The 18,296-nt window shown below is 38.7% G+C and overlaps 1 protein-coding gene across 1 annotated transcript in view; it reads left to right on the forward strand.

Moving 5' to 3' along the window:
• The first annotated feature begins 5,390 nt into the window (after nucleotides 1-5,390).
• The window catches only part of LOC107750854 (neurogenic locus notch homolog protein 2-like), a 66,146-nt gene continuing 53,240 nt past the window's right edge, over nucleotides 5,391-18,296 (forward strand). The window contains exon 1 of the mRNA XM_016566406.1: nucleotides 5,391-5,698. Within this exon, the coding sequence (XP_016421892.1) occupies nucleotides 5,626-5,698 (73 nt within the window). The 5' untranslated portion in view covers nucleotides 5,391-5,625. The remainder of the gene's footprint in view (nucleotides 5,699-18,296) is intronic.

Genomic DNA, 18,296 nt, shown 5'->3' on the forward strand with positions numbered 1-18,296 from the left:
ATGACACAATTAAACGTTGGCAGGAAAAACACTTGGCTCACTCACTTTACACTTTCCCCAATGTCATGCACTTACATATGTGTATATGAGCATGTATGTATACTGCCTGTAATAGACAGTAAATCTGATATTTTCATCACTTTCATCGCTGATCTTTTATTGAATTGACCTCTTCATCTCTCTCACTCTCACTTATTCCCTCCGGACTGGGTGAGAGGCTACCGACCACAGAGAATTACTTTGACCTCAGTGCACTTTTAAGCTGGTGGGACCAGCCTCAGAAAATCAAAGGGTGGTTTATTCAGTATGATCTCTAAAACGATTTGCCATATATGACTGTAACCACATACACACACTTTTAATGGATCATTACAAGTGTCCTTTTGAAGACCCCACTGTTATATGCATCATACCGTAATCACTTACAGTTGTTACGTTTATGCTCTTTTTTTCCTTAGGTTTACATACTATTTGCAGAATCTGTAAGATGTTTAACTTTTTCTTTTTTTTTTAAAGAAAGTTCTCCTGATAAAGCCATTGTATTCTACAAGACAAAAGAATAACTTTATTTACACTTACACAAACTGTCCTGTTCAAAAGTTTGCATATTGGTTCTTTACATGGTGTTGCCTTCTCGAGCATCACACAGTATTTTTTATTATTAGTATTTAATTTTTATTTTAATCTATTATTTTATTTTGCTACTGTATTTGTTTTTTTATTTTATATTTTTACATAAATTATCCTGTCCAAATGTTTACATATTGGTTCTTAACATGGTATTTTATTATTATTTATTTATTATTATTTTATTTTACTATACTTTTTTCTTTCATATTTTATTATATTTTTTATTTATTTTGTCTTGTGGCCTATAATTAAAAATGTCAGCTATCTTCAAAACAATGTTTTTATATAAACTCTTTTATATATATATATATATATATAACACAGATTCTGCAAGGAGTATGTAAACATGTATGTGTCCACATGCAGACCTTGACCCCGATGTCACTAATGGTGGCCTCAGGCTGAAATGATATAGCCTTCGTTCTCCATGTCTGTAGGTCAATGCTCATAAACATGAGCGTTCTCCATTTCCCACAGTGTTGTATAAATAGCCCTCTCACCGTGTATGTGATGGCTGAGTAGACATCACATCTGCAACAGCAAATTCTGTCCACCTGCCCCGGCCAAGACCCAAGGTCCGCTTACAGGACACACATAAAATTCTTCCCCCTTAAGAACCTCACGGCTTTAACTGCCAGCTCTCTCCTTACCCCTTCTTCCAGTACCCTCTCTACTGTCTTGGCCCCTCTGAGGACAAGAGTGGGTTTCGTGCCAGGATGTGTCAGAGGGGGCCGCAAGCCGACCCAGAGCCCTGACCACTGTGGAACATTGAGAAGTGGTATGGTGCTGCGGTGATCCCAACACTTGCGCAAAGTGAACCTGATGCTTGAGAACTTGGCTTTTGTCCATGCTAAGACCATGACTGTTTAAGTTTGAAAACAGTGTGAAATCTCACAGGCGCTTTCGGACCCTATAATTAAAACAGATCATTAAGGTAAATTAAAACAGCATTCCTCCCCCCCCCACTTTTTATAGTGAAACGCATATCTGTATGTATTACAGTGAAATGGGTTTTACACCACCAAACTGAATTGAGAATGCCTTTCAAATTAAAAAAAAATTCTTGAATTTATTTGTCACGTGTTTGTTGCATTGTGTTGTTCTTTCTGTTAATGACAGCTTTTCTGAGGTCATTAATCCAGAAATGTTTCCTGTTCTCCTGATTTTGAGTCTTTTAACTGTTAGCATGATGTGGTCTAGCTGTACAGACACTCCATTGTGTTCAGAACCGAACACACCTTACATTCAAACGAGCAAAATTTTTCATCTTCATGTGTGCCATATTCATAATGTTGATGCAAATGATGCCCTCTGCATGTCACATGACACATCACATCACAACATCATGCTTTCACGCTTTCAATTCACTGCACATTCTGGAGAAAAGAAGGGACTGTTTTATGGATAAAACTATGCCATCATTGCAAGTCACACGCTAGAATTTATATTAGATTTTGACAAATTAAGTTTTTTTTTTTGTGGACGGTTTTTGTGTGTAAAAAAAGATGTGATGACTTAATGCAATGATGCTTGGGTAAGATGATGCATAAATTATGAAATGTATGGGAAACAATTGGCAAAAATTAGTAAACATGTCAAACTAATCCATGCTATCTTTTCCCAGACCTCACCTTCCATCAACTAAGACTAAGAATGCCAATGTGTAAAACTAATAGACTGAAGCTTTCATTTGTTCCTGCCTCGATAAAAATGCTGAATTTTACCAAAAACAATTTCCTTTCGGGGACAAATAAAGTTGATCCTTATCCTTAACTAACTGCCTCTCTTTCTGTAATGACACTTGGAAGTAAACATATCATTGAGATCCATAAGTTGGGATGAGTTGCACACTTAAAATATCTTAATCGTTTTATATATTATGTATTTGGAATTGCTAGAGCAGATCTTAAGCCTATATATGATCGACACTGTCTCATCTTACAGCCACTGCTATAGTTTTTGCAGTGCCATCCAGCTCATATGTTGCAGAAGATTACAGCGAGAGTGAGATAATCTACCACTAAATATACCCCTTACTTCCTGTGCCCCCTCTCTCATTTCATTTTAATAGAGCGAGAGATAGGTGATGCTTCTGCCTGCTTCCGCCGATCCATCTATCTATCTATCTGTCGGTCTGTCTGTCTGTCGGTCTGTCTGTCTGTCTGTCGGTCTGTCTGTCTGTCTGTCTGTCCGTCTGTCCGTCTGTCCGTCCGTCCGTCCGTCCGTCCAGTTTTTCTCAATCTGGTAAGTTCCTTCTTAAATGTCAAGACCGAGTTTTTGGTGTGTACTAAGTGTAGTTTCCCACGGAAATGGAGGGTGGGCCGAAAAAGTGGGGGTGTTGGTAACCAATAGTGAGGCAATCAGTCTTTTGATGCCACCTAGCCGCAATATATCAGCATTTTATCTGGCCACTTTGACGCATGCCTACTGCGATAAATCACCCTCTGGATGGCAGGCCATTAAAAATTGTCCCAGCAGTTTCTGACCTTTGCCTTATCATGGGTACATTCACTCATTTTGATATTTACATTTGCAGGCCTGGCATAAAGTGTCTGTCAATCTTAAATAATGTTTGTTTCAACTTTGAAAGGCTGTAGAAGTTGTTTTCATTAGTACAGGTACTGTGCCATTGATGTACCACCAGATATGTTGGTTGTGGTACTCCGTTACAAAATATGATATGGGCGATTTTTATTTTTTAATTTTAAATTTTTTGGTGATTTGAGTTGATGTGCAAGATGTGACAGATTTACTATCTTCCCTTTACTACAGAAAAGATACTTTAGATCTATCTCAGACATTTTCATTTTCTAGAAGTTTAAAATAACAATAAATGAAACTAAGTTTTACAGATGGCTTCAGCTGACATATTGTACAGATGTTTTTTTTTTTGTGTGAAATGAGCATAATCTGAGCTCAGTGGCACAGATGGCAGACCCAAAGGTTGAAGCTGTTGTTTTTGTAGGGACTTTAAGGGAGTTTCCAGAAGAAACTCCTAGTGAAAAATTAATAGGTTAAGTTTAGTGTTCAGTGTGAAGCCAAAAAATAAATGTGACTTTGATAAAACAAACAATGTTGAAATTATGCAATATTTTCACCAAAGATCTCTTAAATTTATGGGAAATTAATTTGTGGTATGATGTCAGCCAAGGCCATAAAAAACCCCCAGATTGCGATAATCAAATTCCTCTATATTTGCAATATAACTAGAGCAGTAATTGAAAAATCACATGATGTGCATCTGAAAAGGTAATCCTTGAGGAATGAGCTGAGACCTGCAAGCGTGGAAAAATATAGGGAAAGAACAGAAAGTCTACGGCACCCTGAGAAAGGCATTATGGCACAGCAATGCCTTTACTGCAGTCGGTTAATTTGCTCTATTCAATGCAAAGTCTTTCATTAGAAAGCACTGGAGGATATTAACAAAAAAGGGACTGATTTGTTTATTTTGCCTTTACAACAGGAGCCCTTCAATGCAACATCTTAATGGCGTCCCACAGGCACATCTTTGATGATCTCTGGATAGATGGTACTTGATTCATGACATATTCGAGTTGTAATGTTTTGATGTGTGTAGGTGAAATGAACTAGGGCAGGACAGGAGCAGCTTGTTTCACTGACTGATATCATTTTTCTATCTCAGCAGGTGACATTGGCTGTTTAATCATTTTGTTACAAAGGTCTCTCGAAAACTTTAAATGATACACATTTTCTATATGAACATGTTTGCTGTTATGCAAAAATGGAAACTCAGAGACTTGGACTCAAGTTGCACTTAACTTATTTGACAAAAATGGACTTAAACTCAAGTTAGATTTAGGACTAGGACTTAAATTATAGTCTTGTTGACAAGCATCAATATTTTATATTGTGACATCGTTTAGGGTCTGTCGCTTTTTGAGAATGTGTGGCCATTTGCTACTGTAGCAGTGCTTAAACATGACAATAACTGGTTTAATTTGGCACACATCAAGCATGCGGCCGCCCTTTTTATTAACTGTTTGTCTGTGGAAATGTGGCATGTATACGCACAGATTCTGTTATAAAGTTAAATCCTTTCATGTTTTCTCATATACTTTTATACTTCTTTTAGATAAGTAGCCTATGATAAATAATAAAGAAGTATGATAAAGGATAATGATAAAGGAACACACACAGGCCTAAATTTGAACTTGTGAACAAATCTGCTGTTAATTTGTGCTAATATCTAAATTAAACATACAAGCAGTCATTACATTTATTGGGCCAAATACTAAAACACTCAAATTATAGACATCAACATATCGAAAACAGATTATTACCAAAATGGTGTTGTTGGGTTATGGTAAATCATAACACAACAACACCTTTTTGTTATTAATATGTTTTCTATTACTACACACGCGAAAGACAAGGAATAAACGGATATATCACCCTAAATCAAAACCCCAGAGATAGGGGTGGGTCATTTACCAAGTAACGTCAACGGGTGGAGAGGAAAAAGTAAAAGAACGGGTTAAATTTGAGTCATACTCGCCTTTGCAGAATAAGTGAAAATTCCTCCGCCACGGCAAGAAAAAAAATTGGCACAAAATCGAGCCTTGATTCAAACCCAGCACAAAGTTAAATAAATTCATAGTTTAACTCCTTGAATATTTTCAATAACTTGTAGGAAGTAAACTTTTGAGAAGCATGTTATTTAGAGACGCATCACAGACTATAGATCCTCCCGTAGGGCTGGCGGAAGAACATCTTCGTCTGCGACTTCAGGGAGTGAAAGAAGAGAGAAGTTCAGAAAGTTTGATCGCAGCCAAACAACGAGAAGAAAAAACTTTCAAATGAAGGGAGTATACGGATTTATGTGGCCAAACGGGACATTCTGACAGACAAAAGACAGTTTCTCTATCAAATATAATTAGTTTACCTACTCTTGAAGATCATTTTAAGATTCCTTACGCTTTAACCTGACGGAGCTCAGCCTCGCGCTGGCGACTCTATGTGGATTTTACTCAAAATATGGGCCAATTACCCGGTGTCTCTTCGGGCAAAGTCATCCTTATCGTCATTTGCTGCCTTAAAGTATCATATGGTAAGTACTTTATGGGCTTATATATTTCAGAACACATTTTTGAAGAGTCATGTGCCGTCAGTAAGTTACGCTTCTGTACGGCGGTGTGAAGCATCAGCGCTCACGTTTCGGTTCTGCACGGCCTCGAATGGCGTGTGTCAGCTTCACTTCATTTAAAACATACGAATAAATAAATGTATAAGATATGTTATTTATATGTTTTGCATAAACATTTAAAAATATTTTTTCCCTGAGGGGAACACTCGTGTTTCACACCTCTGCCCAGAAGTGAGAGTCTGAGCGGATGAAATCTGCAGCAGCACATTGTGAGAGAAGAATTCAAAATGGACACGTATGAGGGAAAATATGGACTTTTCTTTGGGTTTTCTTAGTGTAGTCGAATTAACCAGTTTGGTTTTTCTTTAAGAGGAAGGAGGAAATCTTTTAACTCTTATTATTTTGAGGTAGGTGTGTGTGGAGCGTGAATTTTCTGTTTCCAGGAAGATGAAGCTGAATGATGGTTTGTGTATTTGTTGTATTTCTCAGTTCAGCAGTACCGTAGAGTTTGCCATCTGAGGCTGTTTATTTATGCTTAGCAGCTCGTCTCAGCGGGTTTCAGAGACAAAGGGTGCCAGTTGTGGTATTAGAGACTTGTTTGGAGTATTAAGGTCACATATGACTTCTATTCCACATGCAAGTCAGACACAATCCCTTCAGAACAGAGGAGCCTCACAAAAGAAAACAAGACAATATAATGACTGCAGGCTCGGCAAGAAGAGGGAGGAATTCTGCTGTTGGTGTTTCACATTCCTCTTTCTCTCTCTCCTTTCTCATTTTCTTCCTCTCTCACTCTCTCATACACACACACACACACACACACACACTTCGCTGTGGATGCACTCATTCACAATGCTGTAGCTCGCCCATTGTGTCCCACAGATGATGTTTCTCCTTGTTTCTCTGTATTGAGTGTCATTCCTTGGGGTGGGATAGATTTTGCTTTTCTTTCTTTTCTCGCCTGGCATGTTGCCCCAGTCGTGTAGGTTGTTTCAAGTCGCATGTTTTTGCTCACATATGCCGTTACAGCGTGTGCAATAAGAAGTTGTCCTATTGTTCCCGCCTGTGAGCGGCATGCATGGTCCCCAGCCACGGTTCTGACCCGCTGCTGCTCTCTGGTGTGAAATGTGATTTATCGTCATCATACTCCCACTTCTCAGAACACAACGAGATGGTTATGAAATGGCCCACGGTGGTGCGTATCTCAGGGATGCCCACATCCAACCAGCTGGTGCGGTGGAGGTCTTGACCGGGTCGCTGGAAGGAGCTTCGTTGTGTTATGATGACATTTTAAAATTATTCTCCAGTTAAGGTTGAATGAGTGAACATTGGTTTAAATTTTATATGTAGTACCAATGAACCACCAAGAGCACACGACAAAACTTAAGAGCATCGCTCATTCACTCTCTCGCTGTTTTATTGGCTGTTGCTTAAAAGCAAAAGGTGACAATTTTGAGTAGTGTGCACTTTTCTTAAAGGTAACCAGGGAATGATCAGAGAAGCATTTTACTTCTCTGTGTTCTACAACGCATTGAGTTCCTGGTAACTAAATCTCCACAACAGAGTGTCGTCCCTTTTTTCCCTAAGATTGTAGGAGAATGCTGCGGGGGGCCAAAAAGGAGTGAGACGTTCAAGCTTGTTAAATCTGTGGATTAAAACCACTGAGCAGGTTAAAGGGATAGTTCACCCAAAAATGAATACTCTGTCATTAATTACTCACCATCATGTCATTCCAAACCCGTAAGACCTCCGTTCATCTTCGGAACCCAATTTAAGATATTTTTGATGCATTCTGACAGCTTTCTGACCCTCCCATAGACAGCAAGGGTACTACCACGATCAACGTCCAGAAATGTAGCAAGGAGATCGGTAAAATAATCCATGTGACATCAGGGGTTCAACCGTAATATTACGAAGCTACGAGAATACTTTTTGTGCGCAAAAGAAAAAAAACAAAACGACTTTATTCAACAATTCGTCTCCTTCGCGTCACCCTAGCGCCATTTTGGAGAGTATCCACTGAACGCAAACAGCGTATGTTGTTCTGTGTCAGCCTATACTCTCCAAAATGGCGCTAGGGTGATGCGGAGGAGAGTAATTAATGACAGAATTTTCATTTTTGGGTGAACTAACCCTTTAACAAATTAAGTGGGAATTAAGATGTTTTTCATTCCTGCCACACTGCAATACGCTAAGACTGGCTCTAGCCACACAGACACAGTAATAGACACAATATAGAGTAGTATTGTGAAGTATTATTAAAATTTTAAATAACTTTTTTCTATTTGAATGTATTTTAAAAAATAATTTATTCCTGTGATGGTAAAGCTGTGTGCTGCTTTATATGATGAAACCGTGATACATTTTTTCAGAATTCTGGATCCTGATATAGAAAGTTCAACAGAACAGCTTTTATTTGAAATAGGAGTGTTTTGTAACATTATAAATGTCACTTTTGACCAGTTTTGTATGTCCTTGCTGAATAAAAGCATTCATGTCTTAAAAAAAAAAACCTTATTGTGCACAACCTTTTAATCGATAGTGTATGTTATATCAACTGATACAGTAAATAAAACAAAATCTGTATTATCAGGCAATAACCAATCCCTAATCCCTACTTGTGATATTCATTATGTTTTTTGTGCTTGTGCTGATGTGAAAGTGTTCTTTCTGATTGCTAGCATACAGACAGCTCTCTGGACACTTTCATTGGAATGCTGTTGCTTTGAGAATTATCAGGTTTCCTCCCAAACTAGATGAAGCCTATCATTAAACAATCAGAGTGCTTTTTAGCCCCACGTGATGTACAGATTTAATGAGCGCCACTGAAAACCTCCCTTCGTTCTTATGTTATCAAATCTGTATGCAATTACGCCCCCCGTCTCATTACAGATGGCTTCGGGAAGAGTTTGTTTGTTGCCATGTCAACGTTTAACAGAATAGAGAGTGCTTGGTGTATATACAGAAATTCCAGGAAATGGGGTTACTTCCTCACTCAGCGTGAACAACTTCCTTCTGCTGTCCAACATGGATGCGGGCCAATGCCGACAAATCTCTTCTGACTCTCTCGCTCGCTTGCTCTATTGAGTACTTTCCTCTAAACCCAGCCCTGTCAGACTCCCATAATTACTTCCCATTTTCTCTCAGCAGCTATTAGCACTAACAGAGAGCGGGAGAGAGAACACACAAGCAGAGATGTCCCTTGGGCTCTGGGTTTGGTCGCGGGGATGAGGCAGCACTTTCAAATGAGCAAGACTTACAGCTGTGAACCAGCTGCTCTGTGCAAGAGCTCCGACAGACGCATGCCACCTGATCCGTGTCAGAAAGGAGGAGAAACATATTGTGTTTGAAACACTCCTTGACCTTATTAGGGCTGTTTGCAGGACTTACTTCTATTGCTCATAGTTAGGATTAGGGTTTTGAATGAATATCTAAAAGTAAATATTAAACTTTGGCACATAACTTACGGACATGAATGAATGATACCTCAGAATACGTGGCTTGTTTTAGAAGAAGTGTGCTATTACTTTTTTAGTGTACAGTTTTCATTTAGTGGACGATAAACTGATCTTGAAATATATATATTATTTTGGTAATTTCTGATGGTCAAAGGCAGATCAAATGTGACCAGCACTTACATCTGACTGATACAGAGTTGCATGAACCTTGTATTTCATGTGTTTTTGTGGGCGTAGTGGTGGGCGGCTCTTTATATCACAGCTGTTTTATGTATTCAAGACTAATTTCCTTCAGTTTAGCAAAGCCTAAGATCTAATTCAAGACAGATTTTGTGTTGAAAACAGTTTTTATAAGTCAATGAATGTAATTTAGAAAGTCCCTGATCCCATTCCTGCATTCAGTGGGGATAAAAAAGTCATGGGACTGCTTTTTATTGAAGGCAGGTTTGAGTTGGCTTCAGAATGTACACCCAAGTGTTCAGTGCCAGTAAACAAACACACACACACACACACACACACACACACACACACACACGTCTGGTTTGCTATCCTTGTGGAAACTCTCCATATGCGTAATGCTCTTTCTACTGTACAGACGTATATTCTATCTCCCTACACCAACCCTACACCTAAACCTACCCCTTACAGGAAACTTTCTGCATTTTTAGATTTTCAAAAAAACTTCATTCTGTGTGATTTATTAGCTTGTTTACCCGTGGGGACCTCAATTTAGGTCCCCACCATGACACGAGTCCCCATGAGTCTGTGTGTATTCAGGTTTAAGTCCCCACCAGTATAGAAAAACAGGTGTACACACACACGCTCACACTCACACACAGACAGAAAAAAGATCATTATTTTGTGTATTTGGTGTAACAGAATATGTTGACATGCTTTAATGTTCAAAAAACACATTCTTTTTCAAATACTGTACATTATTGTAGGTCCTCTATGCCCCGCCTCTCTCAAACACGTCGTTTTCAACAAAGCCCCCTCCTTTGACAAGCGCAGTCTGCTCTGATTGGCCAACTGACCCAGTGCATTGTGATTGGCCAAACACCACAAGCACGCGTCGGAAATGTAACGCCCCTTACCATAATCGCGAGCATCAGCTTTCAAAGTAAAGGCGGCGGTGGCAACAATACTACAGCGAGAATAAAAGTTACTCCTTCTTTCTTTGTGTGAACATTTGGGCGGTGTTATGCAAATCTTCCCACATCGTGACGTAGACATGTGGGGGCGTGTTAGAACGAGCCCTTTTAGGTAGGCGTGGCTGACTCTTAACTTTTATAAATAATATCTCTTTGGATTTGAGACTTTAGTCTTTGCAACTTTACAGATCTTCTTTATGCACCAAGAGCTGGTAACACTCCAAAGAAAAAGGAAAACTTGAAATCGCATCATATGACCCCTTTAAATTTCGGCACGGGATTGCGGCTATTAATAATAATTCTACTCATTCACGCAGGTTCCGCGCTTATAACGCGATGACAGATGATGGAACTTAACATTTGCACGTGCTTTTAAGTCTTAAGATCTCTCATTTTCTGTGCGCCCACAGATCGCGATAAGGAGAGTGACAGATTTTAATTATTAAAGTTTGCAAATGTGATATTGATTTAATACAACAGTTCAATAAACACGTACTGCCTGATTTTGCTCTATTTCATCAACGAAAATAGTTCCAAATAAAGTAACAGCTCAGCCGCTGCGCATCTCTAAAAACACAGCGGTGTTTCATTCATGCATGAAAGTGCGTTTTTGAACGAATCTAGTGAGTCAGTGATTCATGATTACCCATACATAAAGATTTCATTCCTGAATGAATCAGCTGTTCAAACGAATCAATTGAATGAATGATTCAGTGATTAAATCCGTGATTTGCCGCCACCTGCTGGCGGTTTCAGTTTCATTTTTAGGTATAATTGCAGTTATTTAAATCATTTAATATTTCTGTATTCAAAATTGTATTTAAAACATTAATCTCCACATGAATGTATGAATTTGATTGCACTCATGCCACCTCTGAGCCTCATTGAATGTCTGAAAATGTACCTACAAGCCACTTTTGTGTTCTTCTGTGCACCCTCTGGTAGTACAAATTAATTTTTCATTAATACTAATTTCATATGATTGGTAACTTATTTGTCTTATTCTACTTCTTATTATATTGTTTTAAATAGAAATTTTAAAAAGCTTATAAACATACATTTTTTAATTTTACAGATGAAAATAATGCCATTGCAAAGGTAAAAAGAAAATGCCCCCATAAATCACTTCACCTCATATTAGGAAGGCTAATTTTTGATCAGAATTTGTTATTATTGATCAGAAGGTGCTCCTTAATTTTTTTAAATTAGGAGGACAAGCGCTCCTGATTACAAGAAGAAAAACACTGCTGTTACTGTTGGAGATTATCTGAAAGAGAGACAGAGAATGAGAAACACAGACTACAGACAGGAAAAAGCATGTTGAGTTCAAGATGAAGAAAGACTATGAGAAAGTTGAAAATTGTGTGGTGAGAATCCTGGCAGAACTGAGTGTGTATTGTGTTACGGTTCCCTGGGGTGTCTGTTCTGTGTTGGACCGCCAAACATTTAGGCCTATGTGGTCTATCTATCTATCCATCATCTTTAATATTACAATAAATTATGCTTCATATTTTGTATTTTTTTTAAAGGGGTCCTATTATGCTTTTTACTTTTTCAACTTTAGTTAGTCTGTAATGTTGCTGTTTGAGCATAAAAAAGATCTGCAAAGATACAAAGCTCAAAGTCCACTTCAAAAGGAGATATTTTATTTAACAGAAATCACTTTTCCAAAACTACAACAAATGACTCGTTTGGACGACAACGCATATTTTCCTGGATTTGTGATATCACAAAGATCGACGAATGGGACGAGACCTGGTTGAGCTGCACTAGAGAAGGCAACGAGTGTTATCACTATGTCGGAGACACGCTAGCTTTCCCAAGGTAGGCGAACTTAGGGGGGCTGCAAACATCCGGGTTTAAATCGCGCTCAAATTTATTTGATTTTGACGCAATATTTACACTGAAGCTCACAGGCAGCTATGGTAAGGGGCATGACATTTCCCGACCAGACGCAGAGTGCTTCCAATCACAACACACACTGGCCCAGCTAACCAATAACAGCACTTTTCGTATTTCAGAAGGCGGACCTTCATTTGATACAGGAACTATTTCGAGCCGTTCATGCCAGACTGGGGAGAGAGCTGTTATAATGTAAAATATGTGAAAAATAATGTGTTTTTCAAACAACCTCAAATTGATTTGATTTTGACGCAATATTTACAATGAAGCTCGCAGATGATCATAGAGGGGCATGATATTTCCCAACCAGGTGCCGAGTGCTGCCAATCACAACACACACTGGCCCAGCTAACCAATCACAGCACATTTCGTATTTCAGAAGGCGGGCCTTCATTTGATACAGGAACTATTCGAGCTGTTCATGCCAGACTGGGGAGAGAGGTGTTGTAATAATGTAAAATATGTGAAAAATAATGTGTTTTTTGAACAACCTAGTATGAGAGCCTGTAGTACACCGCCAAAATAAAATCAAGACTTTGTAAAAGAGCATAATAGGACCCCTTTAAGTTTTGATTTTTTTTTTGCAGTGCTGCTTTAAACAGTGTATTGTGCTTTAGTTGTTTGACAGTTTCATGGTTAAACCCTTTTGGGAAATTTGAGTTTTTACATTGAGCCTCTTCTCATCTTCGATATAGCCATACAAACCACGCATCTTGTTTGTTCAGCTCACTTCCACAATCAATACGTTTGTAAGATTGCGTCAAGTTAAAAATTATCTGACTTTTAAAAATGTATCTCAAGACCCCTGCATTCTGTTCCATTTTATTGTGCTCCATCTAGCTGTTTTTTAATGCAAGAACGCATGTTATGTAAACACCACCTAAGAAACACATCAGATCGGGATCAGGTGCACCCAAAACCAGTGAACATAAAGCTACATTTGCTTGAAAATATTTAGCCTATTTAGCACATTATTACTGTCTATCTGTCCATCAGATTATTCCTGGAACATTACATTTTTCATTTTTGAAAGATCTATATGGTTAGTGAGTAGTTGAATTTAACAGAAGGGGAGAGGAAGATATGTTAGTTTTTAACAAATGAGTGTGAATTGCTTCTCTTAATTATTCCACTTATCACCCTTCCACTTCTCTTTTGGCGCTTTTCCACTGCGGGGAACGACTCGGCTCGGTACGGCTCAGTACGGCACGACACGGCTCGGTTTGGCTCGGTTTGCGTTTCCACTGCAGTTTAGTACCGCTTTAGAGTGGGCGGGATTATTCACATGTCGTTATAGTTGCGCCGCCTCTACTGCCACGACTCCTAAAAAAATGTTTCATTCCGCGTCGCCCCATCAAGCTCTCGCTGGATCCGCTCCTCTGCTATCAACGAGAGGAACGTCTGTACTTCCTCAACAGGGGGAACAGCCACTTTTTGGTTGTTAAAAAAAGGTGCGCTCGTTCAAAACAGTTGCGTTCGATCCTTCGCTGGCTGTGCTGATTTAAATCTAACTTGTGTTTGTGTCACAAGTTCAGTGACGCTGGTAGTGACGATTCTCTCCGACCAATACGTGATCAGCAGAGTTTACACGTCACGTTTTGGTAACGGTACGGTTCGCTTGGAACCTCAACCGAGGTGGTACTAAAAAAAGTACCAGGTACCAGGTACTGTACCCAGTGGAAAACCCCCCAAAAGTGAACCGTACCGAGCTGTACCGTGCCGTACCATGCAGTGGAAAAGCGCCATTTCATTGGGTACTTCTCCTCTTTTTCTCACGTTTTCCTCACATTTGCCCCTCACTCTATTCCATCACACCTCAGGGACAGAGCTCTGGCCTCATGAATGTGGAAAAATAAAGACAAAATGTTTAGCACTTGGTTAATCACAGCGGGGTTACTGTAAACAGAGTTTGTGTGAAAGTTTTGGCTGTTGTTTGCTTGTGAGGAAACTCAAGATAAACAGAGTGATTTTGGCTTGTGTAGAGCACATGCCCATACAGAGACTTTTAAGCCGACATGCAGTGTTCTGACATAGGAACGGTTCCCTCCTGTTTGTCTGATCATCACTTATTAGGTGGTTCAGAGTAGAGCCTGATCACAGATCAGTGATGCGGTGAATCAGGTTGACTCTGGTTTACGGTTGGCAGACCCTGGATTTAGATGTGCATGAGGTTTAAAAACCTTCAGTAGGACTGGAAGTGAAGAGGAGTTAAAAAGTGTGCATTTACAAAAGTCTGTCCCAAAATCCTTTGAGAACTTCCCAGGGTTCTACAGTGCGACTGAAAACTACTGCGTGCGACTATGAAAAAATATTTTTTTCGACTGACCCGATCAGCATATGCGTGTTTGCGCTGAGGGAGCTTCAAAGGTTCTAACGCAGCCTACTTACGTGTTTCTACATCGTTGAGTAATGTATCACAGACGTGTCCTCTCATTATAACAAACAAAGTGTAGACAGAGTGTAAATAAGAGATTCATGTGCAGTGTAAGGAGCTTTGTTGATTGTAATGGAGTTTTGTGAGATTGCGATGAACGAAGATGAGTGACAGCTTTTAATGATTATTAAGGGAGTTTGCAAATGTGATATTGATTTAATACAACAGTTCATTAAACAAGAAGTGAATATTAAGTGACTTATATTGTCCGACAACAACACAATTGAAAAAAAGCACAAGCGCTCCTAAAAAGAAAAGTAAGCGTAGAGCCCTGCTGCCCCTCTGGCAGTTTGATGAAGCATTTGGGGAGCTTGTCAGGGCCGAGCCTCACACTCTCTGTGCAAGCCTCACCCTTCACTTGTGTCTCTCACTCATCTACATTCTCTCGCTTTGTCTTCGTCATGTTTGCCCATGAGACTGTGACCACACTCAGAAAATAAAGGTTGTCACAAATACCATTATTTCAGAAGTCAGCAATATTAGTTCATTAACTCTTGATACCAATTTCAATCCCACAGCAAAATGTGTATGCTAATGAACACACATCTTAATTAATAATGTTAAATATTAGTATAACAAACAAATTAAATTAAAATGATGGCACAAAGGCAAGTATATCACTTAAGTAACCAACCATAGTTTTTCAAGTAAGCATTCAGAAAGTGAAAAAATCACATCTAAAGTTAGTCAAATGTAAAATAAACTTTCTTAAAGGGACAGTTCATCTAAAAATGAGTTTCTTCTGTGTAACATACAAGAAGATATTTTGAAAAAATGTTTTTTTCTCTTCACGCAATGAAGGTCATTATTGGTTCCAATCAGGATGTAGAGCCTGCTGACTTTCATTGGATGGTCAAAACAATTGAAACTTTATTCAGAACACCTTCTTTTATGTTACAGAAGAAAGAAAGTCATACAAGTTTGAAACAACAAAAGGATAAGATAATGATGTTGAAATTTACATTTTTGGGTGATCTATCCCTTCAAACTAAAGTATTACAAGAATGGCTGTCATCAGTGTACAGAAGAGCCTAACAGAGCCCTCTAAGACTTTTATTGCTCAGTGTTTGTTGAAAATGATAACAACATGTTTAGAGCTTATTGCCTTATCTTAGAGTAGCTTACATGCTTGTTTATATCAAAAGGTGTCTTTAAGTGGCTGGCTTGACCTTACATATTAAGACATATTAAGCACATATTAAGCATGTTTGAAGAATTTGAATTTAATAAGATCTGACAGATCTGACATCTACAATTTTTAAAGAACCATATAGCCAACTCAGGAACACTCTACAGAAAAATACCATTCACAAACCAGTGGCCCTTGGTTCCCCAGCCCCTCTCTCTCTCGTTCTGTTCTGCATTATTGACTCTTGCCATCTTGAGCACACTTGACTCCTGCTCTTGTCTTTTATTATTCCCTCTCATATCTCCAGCACTCCAGTTCCCCTCCCTTTGGCTCTTAAATCTCTGTGAAAGCACAATTTCACACTCAGCTTAGCCACTTCTCCCAAATATTTCCCACCATAGTTGCTGCCAAAAAGGGGTGCAACCAAACGCCTTCTCCAGTTGCAGGCTTTGACCTCACAGGGTATTAAATGCCTGGCACAACATAGTGCCTATAGAAAGTATTCATCCTGCTTGGACTTTTTCATGTTTTCTTGTCTTACAGCATTGAATCACAGTGAACTTAATTTGGCACAGTGATCTTTCTGATGAAAAGAAAAGACTCTTTAATGTCAAGCATAAAGCAGATTTAGACAAAGTAATCCAGTGTAATTGATTTCATAAGTATTCACCACATTTAATATGTTTTTAAATCATCACAGGAAGGGCTGGGTAAAAAGAAATCGATTTTTCAATTAATCGTTTTTTTAAATGACGTCGATTCGATATCGATTCTCAAAAGCCGCGAATCGATCTTTTCCGGTAGTTATTTCAGCAAACATTTAAAACAAGATCTGATTAAAGTGAATCGTATCATTATTCTTCTCCACTAGATGTCACCCTCTTATTTACCTGTCATTCATTCAGTGCTTATCATGGCGGAGATACTGTTGACAAGAACCAAGAACAAAGCATGCGTGATTTGCAATGCTCAGGTGAAATTCTATAGTAATACTACAAATCTGTGGAAGCATTCGACATCACGCGTAAAGGAGCCACGATTTACGCAATGAATGAATGAATGAATGAATGAATGGCAAATGGTGCGACGCACTGTTTTGTTTACTACACACTTACTAAAGCGCGGACGAGCTAGCGGTGTTTTCAGCCTCTGTCGTCTCACTATGATGGTATGAATACACGAATATCATCCCCAGCTGCTCTGAGAGTCACTTCACTAGCATTTTACCGTTTATTTACAAAACTACCGTCATATCACATACACAGCAGCTGCAAGTTCCTCATGGCAACCCGTCAAAATAAAAGTTTAGTTTAACGTGAAGAAACTATCAGAAATATTACTATTTAGCAGTCTTAAGACTACTACTACTACTGCTACTAATAAATATTAATAAATCTTTATTTTTAAAGGAATAATCACATCTGTTTTCTTTTTAATTTTAACAGTAAACCTCTGTTGTGCAGCACTTAGTTTGCCAAAAAATAAAAGGGTTTTTCATTTGATTAGGATAAATTAAATTAATGTTTTATGCCTTCATCTGATTACCAGAAAAATTAAGAACATTTTATAGGGCCCTATTATTGTTTAAAAAAGGACCCTATACAAAAAAAGAATAGGTTTAAAATACAGACCTGTGGCTCTTAATTTATTTTTATAAATTCACCATTTGTAAACTGATGTTTACTGTTCAGTTTTTTAGAAATATCAATAGCATTTGTATTAAAACTATATTCACTGAATGTAATAATAAAAAATCGAGAATCGAACCAAGAATCGAATCGAATCGAAAGCTTGCGAATCGAAATCAAATCGAATCGAGACATCTGAATCGATACCCAGCCCTAATCACAGGTGCAGTCAGGTGCTGTTGGTTTTGATGTCACATGATTAATTAAATGGAGACTGTCTGTGTGTAGTCACAGGGTTTCAGTTGATTGTAGTATACATACTCATGTATATGGATGGTCCAGCTTCTGAAAACTCAGCATTAAGACAGCCTATGCAGGGCTCGACAATAAGGACTGCCCGATGGCCCGGGGCCAGCGTGAAAGACGTTCGGGACAGTAGACGGATTTGTCACTTGCCCGATTGGGCCACTGCAGCGTCGTCACGACTTATCATTTGCATGTGTTTTTAAGACTTGTTAATTTAAAAATTCAAGCGATTAAAAAGCATTTGAACGTGAAAGACAGCTACATTCAGTACTCGCGCGCTGTGTTCTGTGTGAACAGCGCGCTCACAGACAGCCGCGTGAGCCGCCTGAATGGACAAATACATACAAAAGTATGTCAAAATACCCACCCTGGCAAGTAACTTTGTAGCTTTAATAATGATTAATCTATATTGAATTTATACACTGGAGTATGTTACAGATGGCACTGATGTACCGGACATTTTTTGTTTTATTTCAGACTATCTTCTGTTCCGTGCTTGCACACAAACTGCACTGCAATCATTTTCCCAATGGCCATTTGTGTGGAAATATTAC

The sequence above is a fragment of the Sinocyclocheilus rhinocerous genome, unplaced genomic scaffold (genome assembly GCF_001515625.1).
Source record: "Sinocyclocheilus rhinocerous isolate Xijiao unplaced genomic scaffold, SAMN03320098_v1.1 scaffold2267, whole genome shotgun sequence".
In the NCBI taxonomy this organism is placed as follows: Eukaryota; Metazoa; Chordata; class Actinopteri; order Cypriniformes; family Cyprinidae; genus Sinocyclocheilus; species Sinocyclocheilus rhinocerous.